At 43.0% G+C, this 13,533-nt stretch overlaps 1 protein-coding gene across 3 annotated transcripts in view; it reads left to right on the top strand.

Moving 5' to 3' along the window:
- TMCO6 (transmembrane and coiled-coil domains 6) overlaps positions 1 to 13,533 on the top strand; it is a 63,052-nt gene that overhangs the window by 47,225 nt on the left and 2,294 nt on the right. For 2 of the 3 annotated variants that reach the window (XM_088475022.1, XM_088475024.1), the window contains exons 8-13: positions 1,628 to 1,744; positions 3,344 to 3,455; positions 4,611 to 4,791; positions 7,048 to 7,142; positions 9,332 to 9,499; positions 13,193 to 13,306. In XM_088475022.1, the coding sequence (XP_088331148.1) occupies positions 1,628 to 1,744; positions 3,344 to 3,455; positions 4,611 to 4,791; positions 7,048 to 7,142; positions 9,332 to 9,499; positions 13,193 to 13,306 (787 nt within the window). The remainder of the gene's footprint in view (positions 1 to 1,627; positions 1,745 to 3,343; positions 3,456 to 4,610; positions 4,792 to 7,047; positions 7,143 to 9,331; positions 9,500 to 13,192; positions 13,307 to 13,533) is intronic. The other variant, XM_088475025.1, reaches the window with a different exon arrangement.

The following is a 13,533-nucleotide window of genomic DNA, read 5'->3' as shown; positions in this document are numbered from 1 at the left end:
GAAAATGTGATAACAAAATGATTAATTCAAAAAATGAATCAAATAAACAAAAAGCACTGATCCACGGCACTCACCATTCCTAGATTTGGGGTGCAACATGGTATGTGACCACGTTGTTTAAATGCATTGATTATCTCTATTTAAACAATGTGGTCACATACCATGTTGCACCCCAAATCTAGGAATGGTGAGTGCCGTGGATCAGTGCTTTTTGTTTATTTGATTAATTTTTTTAATTAATCATTTTGTGATCACATTTTCTCATGCACCCTCTTTAACCTAGCTTGTGTCAGCTGTTTTCCTAGGTGCTTTGCAACAGGTGTGCTTGGTGACTGTCTCACGTTTTAAAAGCAAAGTTGCTGTGAGCTTTAAACCTTAGTAGCACACCCTGAGTTTAACACTAATGTGATGGCTATGTCCATGTTATAATTCTGAGTAATAGAGTAGGGACTTGCAGTAAGTGGGGTCCCTTGTCGTGGGCAGCAAGCTTAAATGCATTGATCAATTCATGAACCAAAACACCACTGTTTATTATTATTATTATAGTGAGTGCAGAGCCCCTGTGATTTCTTTTTAAACAATGTGGTCACATACCATGTTGCACCCCAAATCTAGGAATGGTGAGTGCTGTGGATCAGTGCTTTTTGTGTGTGTGTGTGTGTGTGTGTGTGTATATATATATATATATATATATATATATATATATATGTGTGTGTGTGTATATATATAAATATATATATACTGTGTGTGTATGTATATATATATATATATATATATATGTATATATATATCTCATACAATAACAACTGAATTGTTTACTTCTGTAGTTTTAACGTTTTACACACGTGTTTGCACCTTTTCTATTTGATTCTGTGTATTGGGTTATATCTGTTTTCTTGATTGATACATACTGTAAATAAGTTGTTTTCTACAACGTTTAGTATACATAGCTCTTTTACAGTAACCTCTTAGTACTGTGAGATCCACCTTTTCTTTTTTTTTTTTGTTTTGCATTTGTTTACTTGGTTTTTACAGATCAGCACCTCCATTAATAACCGTAAATTACTAATTGTGTGTGGGTGGTTTCTTACCTCTATTATGCATACTTATTACAGCCTGAATAGGTGTTGGTGCTATGCAACGCTGGGCAATGTGAATGTATTAGTCACTTTCCCACATCCTAAGAAACATAATTCAGCTACTTTAAAGATTAACTCCACTTTTACCCAGCTATGGTGTTGTTTAGAATGCTAAGATGTATGAGACTTTTTTTTTTTTTTAACTTAAAGATCACCTTCCTGTTTATATGACTGTAGTCACTGCTTTGTTCATCACTTGTTGCCGGGGGGATACAATTTAAAATGTTGAGTAACCTGGTGTACATATCCAACTGCGATATTTAGCTGATGGTCAGTTAGTTTCTGATAGGTTGCTGTGAACCACACATATATATGCCTGTACCCGCTGTCCACGCTTGTCCTCAATTTTATCTTTAGTGGTGTCAAACAGTACAAGAAACAGTTGTTTCAGCATTGTAATGTGTGTTACTATTTGGTGAGTCCAACAGTCCTTTTAGTGCTGTATTATTGCCTGTTGTTATATGGAAGTCATCCCTTTCTTCATGCAGAATCGTTCTGGAGTCTGGACTTGTACAGGACATACTTAGACTGTTACTCTCCGATTCAGAAGATGGGTTTGGAATGATGATTGAATTTGCTTGGTGTCTCCATTACATTGTTAGTAGGTAATTATTACAACCCTTGTCAGCACTCTAAACCAACCGGATATGAAAGAGTGTCTAGCTGGATCATATTGTAATAAGTGGATGTTAGAGGTATTGCAAGATTTTGGTAGTATGCATAAACTGAGAATTACATAGGAGCATTAGCCCAATCATTATAGTATGTTCCTAGGGCCTGATTCAGCAAGTAACGCAGTTGCTAATAAGCGCACAATCGGCCGATTGTTGCGTTCTGCTAATGCATCACAGTGCTTGAGCCAGCGACAGCGATCGCAGTGACTACGCAAACCCAGCGCAGAGTGATTGACAGGAAGTGCCGTTTGTGGGTGGTGACGGGGGGGGGGGGGGGTGGTGGTCAGCGAAACACAGTTGTGCCAGTGCGTTTCAACGTCATTGCAGGGGCCTGCCTAAATTAGCCGCTGCGATGCCATACGCAGCCTGAGGCCTGATAGCGTGCGCTGAAGTTAGCAGTTTCTGAGTAAGGTCAGACCTTGTGCAAGTTGCGTGAGGCTGCGATGGTACTGATTGTTACCGATGGTTTTGCAGTCTTGCTAAACATTACGGATGTGTATAAGGTAAAACGGGCGTCCTTCTGTTATGCTGCGATGGCATAGCGATCGCAGTGGATTAGCATAGTACCGCAGTTGAACTGCATGAGTAATTGCATTCGCAATAGCGATCCTTACTGAATCAGGCCCTTAGTTTGCAGCCTATAACTTAAAGCAGATCTTCTATGCAAATTGCATGCTGCCGAATTGAAGCATCTAACATTAGTAGTAAAGCCTCAGGAAAGTTTAATTACACTGTACAGGTATTAGCACATTATTCCAGGGTTTATCAACTGTAGAACTTCTTCTCCCCTACATTGAACATCCTGATCTTACAGGAAACTGGAAACCCCCACCCCTCACCTCTTGTTCCTCTTATATATCTCTCCAACCCACAGAGGGTGGGTGGGAGCAAACTGAAACTATAACTGACCAATCAATGTGCGTTAAGTGTTACATTGACAATGTGGGTCTGAAAACTAATACAACTAATGCTGGACATACACTATACAATTTTCTGTCCAATCTGGCTGGTTGGAATGAAAACCTGATAATGTATGGGAGAAAATGACAGTTGATTATATGGTTTTAAACACCGGAAAACAGACAAAAAACAATTGTTCAAATTGGTTAAAATTGTGTGCTTTAACCAATTTGTCTGAACAACCATTTTTGTCTGTTTTCCAGTGTTTGTGAGCACATGGACGGTTGTCATTGGCTCCCATACATTACCAGATTTTCATTCCAACCAGCCAGATTGGACAGATATCTGACAGATAATTGTATAGTGTATGCCCAGCATTAGTGTGGTTTACCCAATAAGTGCTTATGTATATGGTGTATTTTCATGTGTTACTTTAGTGTGTTGGTGACTGATCATTACTATTTAAATAAAGGCAATTAACGGTGTAAACCTAAGTTGAAGTGTAAATAAAATTCACTCTGATTTAGTATTTATGAGGTGGTAAACTACCAGAAATGTAACAATAATTAATAATGACCGATAAATATAGCCCCAGGACTTTGTTATTGCAGCTTCTGTGTTCTTTTTCAGCAAGGTGAATAGTTTGTCGCTGATCTCACAAAGCATCGTGTCCAAATTGACACATTTACTTATAAAGCAAGCTGAACTTGTCACTAAATCCGCTTTTCCAGGCATTGAACTGGTGAGTAGATTAAGCATTTCACTCTAATTTTGATGTGACTGAAACAATTCACCTATTTAGCTTTGCGATTGAAACTGTAATTGTCCCTTGAGTAACTTCAGATGGTCTCAACACCAAGTCTTAAAGTGGCACCACCATCTACTAACTTTGTGATTCCCAGTTCAGGGTCTACTCTGGTCAGCAGGTTCTCCTGGGGGTCTCTACTACTTCTTCTCACAGCCCTGGCTGCAAATTGGGGCCTGGTGATTGCTCCTGAGTGTGGGTGGGCAGAAAGACCAGTTAGCTGGTTCCGATTGGTCCTCCTACACACGCATCCGCTACTACCATAAAATGGTTAATGAAATAGAATTATCGGTTTACTATTACCAGGAGTGGTGCCCCCTGGGTAAAAAGGCATGTACAGAGCATCATTAGGGGCGTTTCCTAGCGGGTATCACTATGTTAGTAAAAAGTATGTAATATGTGCTAATGCAGCTTTAAACTTAGCTGGTTTGGGCATATTTCTTGATTTAATGCACAATATACAGTATGTGTCAGCTATTGTCATTTTATAAGAATACCAACGCACATCACTCAGTAACTGTAACCCGACATCAAAGGTTTTACTGCGCACATCTATAAATCTCTGATGCTGGTGAATAAGTCAGAACGTTAGCAACCCACTGCCATCACATAGAACTGAATTGTGCCCCAGTCTGTGTGTAGTTTTTCTAACATCACTTGAGATGAGTTTTTCCTCCTCATCTAGTAGGAAGGACGATCCTGCCTGTCTGTCATTCCCTCTAAGACTCTTTGCAGCCCCCGCTGCCTTGTTGTCATGGGTGCTAAGCTTTATTAAAATTAATGTGTTCATTGTTTAAGAGTTTGGCGTAAGGTATCCAGGCACCCATGAGTACACAGCAGTGGGAGTTTGAAGTGTGTGGGATGATTCAGCGGACAAGCTGGGAAAACTGCGCAGGTGGGAGAAGCCGGATCTCCAATGGGGGAGGGAGTCAAGTTGTTTAAAAAAAAAAAGTTAAATGCACTTTTAAAACTAAACTTCTTTGATGCACTTAAACCCCCCCTTTTTTTGCATTTAACTGTTCTTATACAATGTACAATAACCCCTATTTTTTAGAAATAATCTCTGTATAATATTTCTCTCCCACCATGCAGCTGATTTGTCCAGTAGTGCGATGCGTGGGGAACCTGCTAGCTGACGTCTGCCCAGGAGGCGGCACGGTACAGATTCAAGATGGTCGGCTACTTGTGGCCTTGTTTGTTTTCATGCAGCACTTTCACAGAGAACATCAGTTCATGGTGCGCGAGTGTCTGTGGGCTCTTAATAACCTGACAGGTAAAATCAAGAAACAAAAAGGCTTCAATGGAAATACAACCAGAACGATATTATAAATTATATGTAATTACAGGAGTAACCCTGGATATCCTGAGCCTTTGGTCTATTCTCCTCTCTTTGCCTACCTAGGCTGCATTGGGTGTTGTCTGTCTAATGTGCCTCCATTAGCCTGGATAAGTACAGATGATGGTTAGCATTACTGCCTCACAGTGAGGTTGTGGGTTCGATTCCCTCCATGGCCCTAACTGTGTGGAGTTTGTGTATTCTCCCTGTGCTTGCGCGGGTTTCCTCAGGGTGCTCCGGTTTCCTCCCACACTCCAAAAATATACTGGTATTTTGATTGGCTCCCAACAAAAAATAACCCTATTGTGTATATGTGTATGAGCATGTGATAGGGAATATAGATTGTAAGCTCCACTGGGGCAGGGACTGATGTGAATGGCCAAATATTCTCTGTTAAGCGCTGCGGAATATGTGTGCATTATATAAATAACTGGTAATAAATATAAATAAATACATAACTTTAGTCTTCAGATCATACCTTGGCTATTGAGCTTTGATGTCCCTGTGAAGCAGGTAACGCCAACATCTGTTAGAACCAGAGTTCTTCTTTGGTCCATAGACAATGCACAGGCTTCAGCCCTAAACATAGACAGACCCTTTGTACAAGTGGTTGGCAAGGCCTTATTAAATGTTCTCGCCACAGTACCCGCTGGCTGGCATGGGAAAAAAATTAATACTTCAGCTTCACTTTAAGTATTGGTGAGATTTCTACTGTGCGGCAATATAGAAGTAAAACAATAATATCTACCCAAAAGAGTGTGAGAGAATGAATGCACATAGAGTTGTAAAGGGTTCGTTAGTGACTATGATGTATTTAATCATAATTACCAGTATATTTTGAAAATTCTATACACGGTAGGGCCAAAAGTTATGAGATAGATGCCTACTCCCTCTAGCCCGGCGAAGTGCAGCAACTCGACATGGCATTGATTTCACAAGTGGACAAAAGACTTCTGGAGAGATGTTAACCCATGCCAGCCTGGACAGCTCCCTGATATTTATAAGTGCAGGATCTTGGGTGCGAATGGACCTCTCCACCGCATCTCAGTGTGGTGGACACAGCATTCATCGGAACTCTCCAGAATACTCCTCGACCAAATTCTGGACAACTTGGGACCGATGATATGGTGCATTATCCTGCTGGAGTATGCCATCATTGTAGGGGTACATGAAGTCCATGAATGGTCTTCAAGCAATGCAACATAGCAGATAACGGTCAATGACGTGTCAGACGGATTAGCGGACCCAACCCATGCCACATGAACACACCCCACACCATTATGGAACCACCATCAGCCTTCACAGTGCCTTGTTGACAACTGGGTCCATGGCCTCATGGGGTCTGTACCTTACCTGAAACTACCATCAGCCTGAAACAACTGGAACCATGACTCGTTTTACCACGCCACATGTTTCCAGTCCTCCAGGGTCCAATTAGCGATGTCACAAGCCCATGTGAGGCACTGTGTCTGGTGTTATCAGGGACAATCTGGTGGGTCTTCTGCTCCCATATCCCATGGAAGCTAAACAATGCTGCACTGACCTGCTGGAAATGCTTCTGGTACCTCCGGCATTGACCTTTATTGAATATGGATATGATTTGAGCCAGTGTAGCTTATCTGTTACCACAGACAATTCTGTCCAGATGCGGTTGGTCATGATCATTAAGCCCCCGTGGTCAGCAACCCCACAACTTCAGAAATGGAATGTCCCATCCGTTGGACACCCACTATCATGCACCGTTCGAACTCTGATAATTCATGTCGCTTAGCCATGAGCAGCCTGGCTGGTCTTCAGACTGACTCACGAGACGTCAGATGACAACTGATGCAGGTCTGGGTAATTCCAAGACGTCACAGTACGTTGATGCCACCTACCATTACCTTTACATACTGCTGTCCCATGACTTTTGGCACTTCAGTGTACATTGGTTTATATAACATACACTGTTGATATGGTTGTGTTTGCAACTTTTGTAGACCACTGTGCTGTCCTCCACTGGGTCTTCCTTCAATAGGTATAAATAATCCGGATTACAGCCATTTTCACACTAAGGAGAGGTCACGCATTCTCCATTTTTATTTATTTATTTATTATACCTTTTACTATTGCATGTTAGAATTTTAAATGGCAATGTTGCATTGAGAATACTAAATCAGATAATAACATTTACATTCTCTTGCCATTTGACAGTGGAAAATCCTATTATGTCCTCAGCAATGCTGCACTTAAACTTGGTGCCTTCCCTGCTGCAGTTTTTGGACCACTCCAAGGACATCATGGTGTTGGTAAGTCCTGATACAAGTGTGTGTGCAATCTATTTTACTATACACACAACACACATACAGATGTGTCCTCACTCGTCTTTGCTGCAGTTGCGTCAAACAGCCCCTCTTGGCGCACCTGGACCCGTGACACTCTAGCACTGGACAAGTTTATTGCGTCTTTTTTGCCAAACATGTGGCTAAGATGCAATGCGATGCAACGAGGACGCACCAGGAGACTGTGCTGATGAATATGATAGGTAACACTTGTATATCTGTGTGCACCTGAGTCTCTGAATCAGCATGTGAAGTGTTACATTGCAGCGGTTACAGCTTTCTTAATAATAATAATAATAATAATAATAATAATAATAATAATTTTATTTATATAGCGCTTTTCTCCTAAAGGACTCAAAGTGCTTTACATTTACGGTACAAAATAAGCTTAAACAAGGGACATTAGTGAAATGCTTGGGTGAAGAGGAGACTCTTGAGGCTTCTAGAGTGGAGGCCTCTCGAACTGTGCAGGGAAGCGAGTTCCAAAAGGTTGGAGCCACAAAACTGAGAGCTCGACCCCCAGACGAATTTCGGGAGATTGTAGGTACTGTTAATTGTCCTTCATCAACGGATCGCAGTAATCGAGAGGGACGGTAAGGAATCAGAAGCTGCTTCAGGTTCTTCTACACCAAGTTCTGCTTCCAGACTCAGTTGCACACAGATATACAAGTGTCACCTATCATATTGATCAGCACAGTCTCCAAAGAGCATGATGCTAGCAGAGTTGCACAGGGCCTGACGGCTTTCACTCACGCCAGGCATATCACGCTGCATGGCATAGATGTAGCCGGACACATATGTAGTGCCTGATTGCCTGATTTAGAGGTGGACGCAAGTAGCCAACGTATTCAGTCGGCGCATGCGTCCGAGTCGCACTGCACACGGTTCCTGATAGTTACCGCTCTAAGACGCAGAACGAGTGATTTTCAGTGGGAATTTCCGGGTGGTAGCAGAGGGGCGGCTAGCCTGGTTGGGTACGAGATGCTGGTGCTCAGGATCCTGGTGGTCAGAATCCTGACACTGGCATCCCGACAAGGTTAGGATACCGACACTTGTTGGTCAGTAAAATAAAATTCCCCCTCTCCCTACCAGCGCTGCAGATGGTATATGTCTCAGAAGGAAGACCATCAGCCAAAGAGTCCTGGGTGGCATTAGCCAAAGATGCCGTCGAGGCTGCAACTGCATCCACCTCTGAATCGGGATCATAGCCTCTACACTTTACCATTCCATGGTGTCGCATCTATTTTAATTGGATGATGCTTCGTACAGCTGGACCCACTTGCTTGTATTATGAATACAGGCCGGGCAGAACTGCTTAATGACGTGCCTCAGTTATATCTCTGGTAGGGAATTGATAGCCTGCATTCTCATGAATATTGAGGCAGTCAATAAAGTCCCAAAGAAATAAGGCATTAGTAATTCCCCGGGACTCCAGCAGATGGCGCAAGTTGCATCTTCCAGTATCTCAATGAAGTTAAGCAGCTTTAAAAAGAGAGAGAGAGAGTGCTCTAAATATCCTATAGGAGCTTATGCACAAAGATGCTGCCCCCATAGTACATACAGTCTGGGCTAGTTTTAATTGAAATCTGTGTAAAAGTGCTGGCAATACACACTGCTGATCAGAGTACGCTGGAGGGATGAGTGCATCACCTCCTACTGTCTTGCATCCTATCCACGTTTGCCCAATGTTCCCTCTTGGCATCTGCCTACATGTAATGCTAGTTAAGCTGCTTTCATCAAGCAGGGGCGTAATGAAGACCAAACATATCATTGGTAAAGTGAAAGCTCACTTGTGTATGTGCCCTATAATATATAAGGGAAGTCAGCACCCTCTCCAGTCAGTGATCAGATAGCAAACAAAGGAAAGGCTACGTTCCCAGAGCTGATGGGGTTTGCAGTTCTCATCTGAACCCAGAGGGAAAAGAACAGCCACATTGTAATTTGGATTAAACCTGTACTTGCTTTAGCTTCTGTTCATTCGTCTTGGCGAATGCGTCTCTGCTGTAGATGCTGTTATTGTACATGTATTGATAGGTTCTTCCGCCGCAGATTACAACGAGGGTAGTAAGAAATGACGCTCGTTATTGGGTTTTGTTATTGCATAGAGCGGCTTCTTTGAATGACGAGCGTGAAAGCCTGTAATGTCTCCTCCTCAGGTTCTCGCAGTGCTGTGCAGCATAGCTGACTCTGGGCCTGCCTACTGTCAGTCTCTTCAAGAAACAGGCGTATTCTCCCCACTGTCCCGGCTCCTTGGTAGCCTAGATGCGCAGGTGGCTCTATGCAGTCTGGATCTAGTGGGCATCATCTCGCGTCACTGTCCCGAGGTACAGTTGTCACCTGAACATATCACGTCAGTGGAATATGCAGTTTAGTCGATGATTTGGTGCAATTCTCGTTAACATAAATGTTAAAAGGCAAAGTCTGGAATTCGGGAAGTCTGTACAAAGTCTGAATTCTTGGTGTGAAATAGACACATTATAAGAAAAACAGGCAGTTCCACTGTATCAACTGCACTGACACCGAAGGGCATGTCCCTTTCCAAATTTGTTGTCCACGCACCCAGGACTCTTTATTCATACTCCAGAAACATGGCAGCACACTCCTTGAAATAACTGTCCATCATTTTCATATTACTAATTACTATTTTAAAAAAAATTAATAAAATCAGACAGGGTTTTACAAAGCGGCTTGTTGGCTTGGGGTGGAGAAGGCATGCGCCTATCTCCAGAGTGTGTGTACCACTTTGCCAGTATTTTGGTCCATCTTCTGGCCCCTGATCACCTTGGTGATTCTGCATGGTAAAGAATCTATAATGCCTTGTTAAATAAGCAAAGTACAAATGCTGGGGAAGGATCCAGAAATGTAGATTTTGTGCTTGTAGATCACCCTGAAATTAATAGTGTGATAAAATGTTATAACCCCTAAACATTGTGGCAGCCTAATTTTTATATACCAATAAACTGCTTAAGAAGTTCAATCTTTAATTTCCTTGAATGTTCAATACCAAACGCTCCAGATGGCTGTTATTGTAAAACGGGATTATCTGAAATGAGCGAGTGGGTACTGCAAAGGGAAATTACCAAACAATCCTCCTACTGAGCGCTTTTAGGTCATCTTTCTTTCACTGATAGTTTATGTAGATTAAGTTGCGCTTAGAAAACTTAGACATTACCTATGGAATAAAATCCACCATTCGCACACAAACGTTCTTAGTTTTTTAATTGATATTATAAACATCACTGAACTGATCAGACGCTGCCATTAAGTAGTAGACCCCCACCCCATTTAGACGGCATATATACTCTATACTGACAATTGCAGGCTATTTCTGTTTTCTGTCTGTATGGGCATCAGCTAGAGAATCTTCTAAAGCAGGGGCAAGCAACGTGCTGCACTCCAACTGCTGTAGGACTACACATCCCAGCATGTTCTAACAGCAAAACTGCGGCAGTGCATGCTGGATCGTGTATTTCAACCACAGCTCCATTCGTTGACTACCCCTGCTCTAAAGTGATACTACCTTTAAATGTGTATATATACTTGTATAGCTCACCTTATTACATATTTAAAAACTATTAATAAACAAATATTGCACCAATCAAGTGCTTGTATGTGGTAAGGTGTACTAAGAAACAGTTTAATCAGTGGTATAGAAGCATTTGAATCGAAGAATGTGACACATGAAATTTAGACCGTTTCGATGTCCCTATTTTCATTACTTTTTTTTAGACTGTTGCCCGCAGCTTTGCCCCCAATGAAATCGCTTCTGCTAACATTTCATTTATTTGAGGTGTTGTAGTTGTATTGCTTTGCATAGGGGCAGTCGCTGGTGTAGCCCACGTTACCAGCCGCGCTATACAGACTGGTGGCAGCAGCGCCTTCACCCACACCAATGTCACTGTGTGCCCTATTCACAGACTGCTATGTAACCTATCCTATTCACCCACCACTCACACCAATATCACTGTGTGCCCTATTCACAGACTGCTATGTAACCTATCCTATTCACCCACCACTCACACCACTGTCACTGTGTGCCCTGTGCACAGACTGCTATGTAACCTCTCCTACTCACCCATCACTCACACCAATGTCACTGTGTGCCCTGTGCACAGACTGCTATGTAACCTCTCCTACTCACCCATCACTCACACCGATGTCACTGTGTGCCCTGTGCACAGACTATGTAACCTCTCCTACTCACCCATCACTCACACCAATGTCACTGTGTGCCCTGTGCACAGACTATGTAGCCTATCCTATTCACCCACCACTCACACCAATGTCACTGTGTGCCCTGTGCACAGACTGCTATGTATCCTATCCTATTCACGCACCACTCACACCAATGTCACTGTGTGCCCTGTGCACAGACTGCTATGTAGCCTATACTATTCACCCACCACTCACACCAATGTCACTGTGTGCCCTGTGCACAGACTGCTATGTATCCTATCCTATTCACCCACCACTCACACCAATGTCACTTTTGTGCTCTGTGCACAGACTGCTATGTAACCTATCCTATTCACCCACCACTCACACCAATGTCACTGTGTGTCCTGTGCACAGACTGCTATGTAGCCTCTCCTATTCACCCACCTCTCACACCAATGTAACTGTGTGCCCTGTGCACAGACTGCTATGTAACCCCTCCTACTCACCCACCTCTCACACCAATGTCACTGTGTGCCCTGTGCACTGACTGCTATGTAGCCTATCCTATTCACCCACCACTCACACCAATGTCACTGTGTGTCCTGTGCACAGACTACTATGTAGCCTCCTGTTCACCCACCACTCACACCAATGTCAGTGTGCCCTGTGCACATACTGCTATGTAGCCTATCCTACTCACACCAATGTCACTGTGTACCCTGTGCACAGACAGCTATGTAGCCTATCCTACTCACCCACCACTCACACCAATGTCACTGTGTACCCTGTGCACAGACTGCTTTGTAGCCAATCCTACTCACCCACCACTCACACCAATGTCACTGTGTACCCTGTGCAGACTGCTATGTAGCCGATCCTAAGTGAATGTGGTCCTAAAGCACCTCTACCCCCCACCCCATACCAGCCACGAGCATGGTACCATTACCTATTTTTTGTATTGATGAGGTCAATAAATTTTGTTTTTGCTCAGCTTCAACTTGATGGATCGATATGAGACAAAGTGCAGGTTATTTCTAGGCGTTTCCACAACAAAATTTCATGAAAAATCGGTTCAGTAGTCAGTGTTCTCCCCAGAAATTGTTTCCAGCCAAGTGGGGGCCTTACCCCTTTTCCCGTTGTGCGCATAATTGCATATCCCCCTTACCTAATCCAGGCCGACAGGTCTCAGTCAAATGTGCCCATTATGCAGTGCCCCCTGTAGTTTAACTTTGCCCTTATGCAGTGCCCCCGGGCTTAAATAGTGTGCCTTATGCAGTGCCCCCAGACTGGTCCTTGTCCCAGCCCAGCACTTACCTTTACTAGATCCAGCAGGCGTGCGGGGCAGGCTCCTCACGCCGCGGATGACGTCACCCGCGCAGTGCATCACTGGGAACGCTGGTCTCTGAAGCGATCGGAGGCTTCTTTAACCTCCGGTCACTTCAGAGGCCAACGTTCCACAGCGGGGGTCGGCGGAGAAAAGTGCCGGGTGATGCGCCCGCAGAAAACAGCCTGGGGGAGAATACTGAGTAGTATTTGTGCCAACTTGGAACAAACGGACCGACACAAAGTTATTAAATTAGAATAGATATATCTGAGACTTGAAGTGGAGTTCAAATGAATAAAGGGTCATGGTCCGAAGTGATAATAGCAGGATTTTGAAGTGATGATTTCAGTTTTCTTTATAGATGTGCACTCCTGTCTTTTGCTTAATCCTACAAATGGTTATGTAAAGTATTTTGAAAGCAAATGCCAGGAATCAGCTGTGTGAGCTGGAAGTGTTAAAGCATCCTATTAAACTACTCAGTATAAACATATGCCTTATTTAATGAATTTAAAAAAATATATTTTTTTGCTTTTAGATGGTAAAAGACATCCTTGTACATTCTGGATTACAAATGCCCACATCTTATGAAGATCATCCTGATATTCACCAACGAGTGCAAGCGATATGGAACTGCTGTAATAACCCACTGGTGAGTAACGACAATTAGGTGGGGCAAAAACAAAACTGCAACTGTTTAAGACTCCGAAAACACTTAGGGGTAAATTTATTAAACTGAGAGTTTTAGAAGTAGAGATGTTGCCCATAGCAAGTGCAACCAATCATATTCTAGAGATTGCATAGAGGGTGCTTGTTAAATGTTAATTAGAATATGATTGGTTTCTATGGGCAACATCTCCACTTCAGTAAATTTACCCC

The sequence above is a fragment of the Taudactylus pleione genome, unplaced genomic scaffold (assembly GCF_031769625.1).
Source record: "Taudactylus pleione unplaced genomic scaffold, aTauple2 ptg000161l, whole genome shotgun sequence".
Lineage (NCBI taxonomy): Eukaryota > Metazoa > Chordata > Amphibia > Anura > Myobatrachidae > Taudactylus > Taudactylus pleione.
The sequence above is the reverse complement of the archived record's forward strand: the minus strand, read 5'-3'. Positions and strand labels throughout refer to the sequence as shown.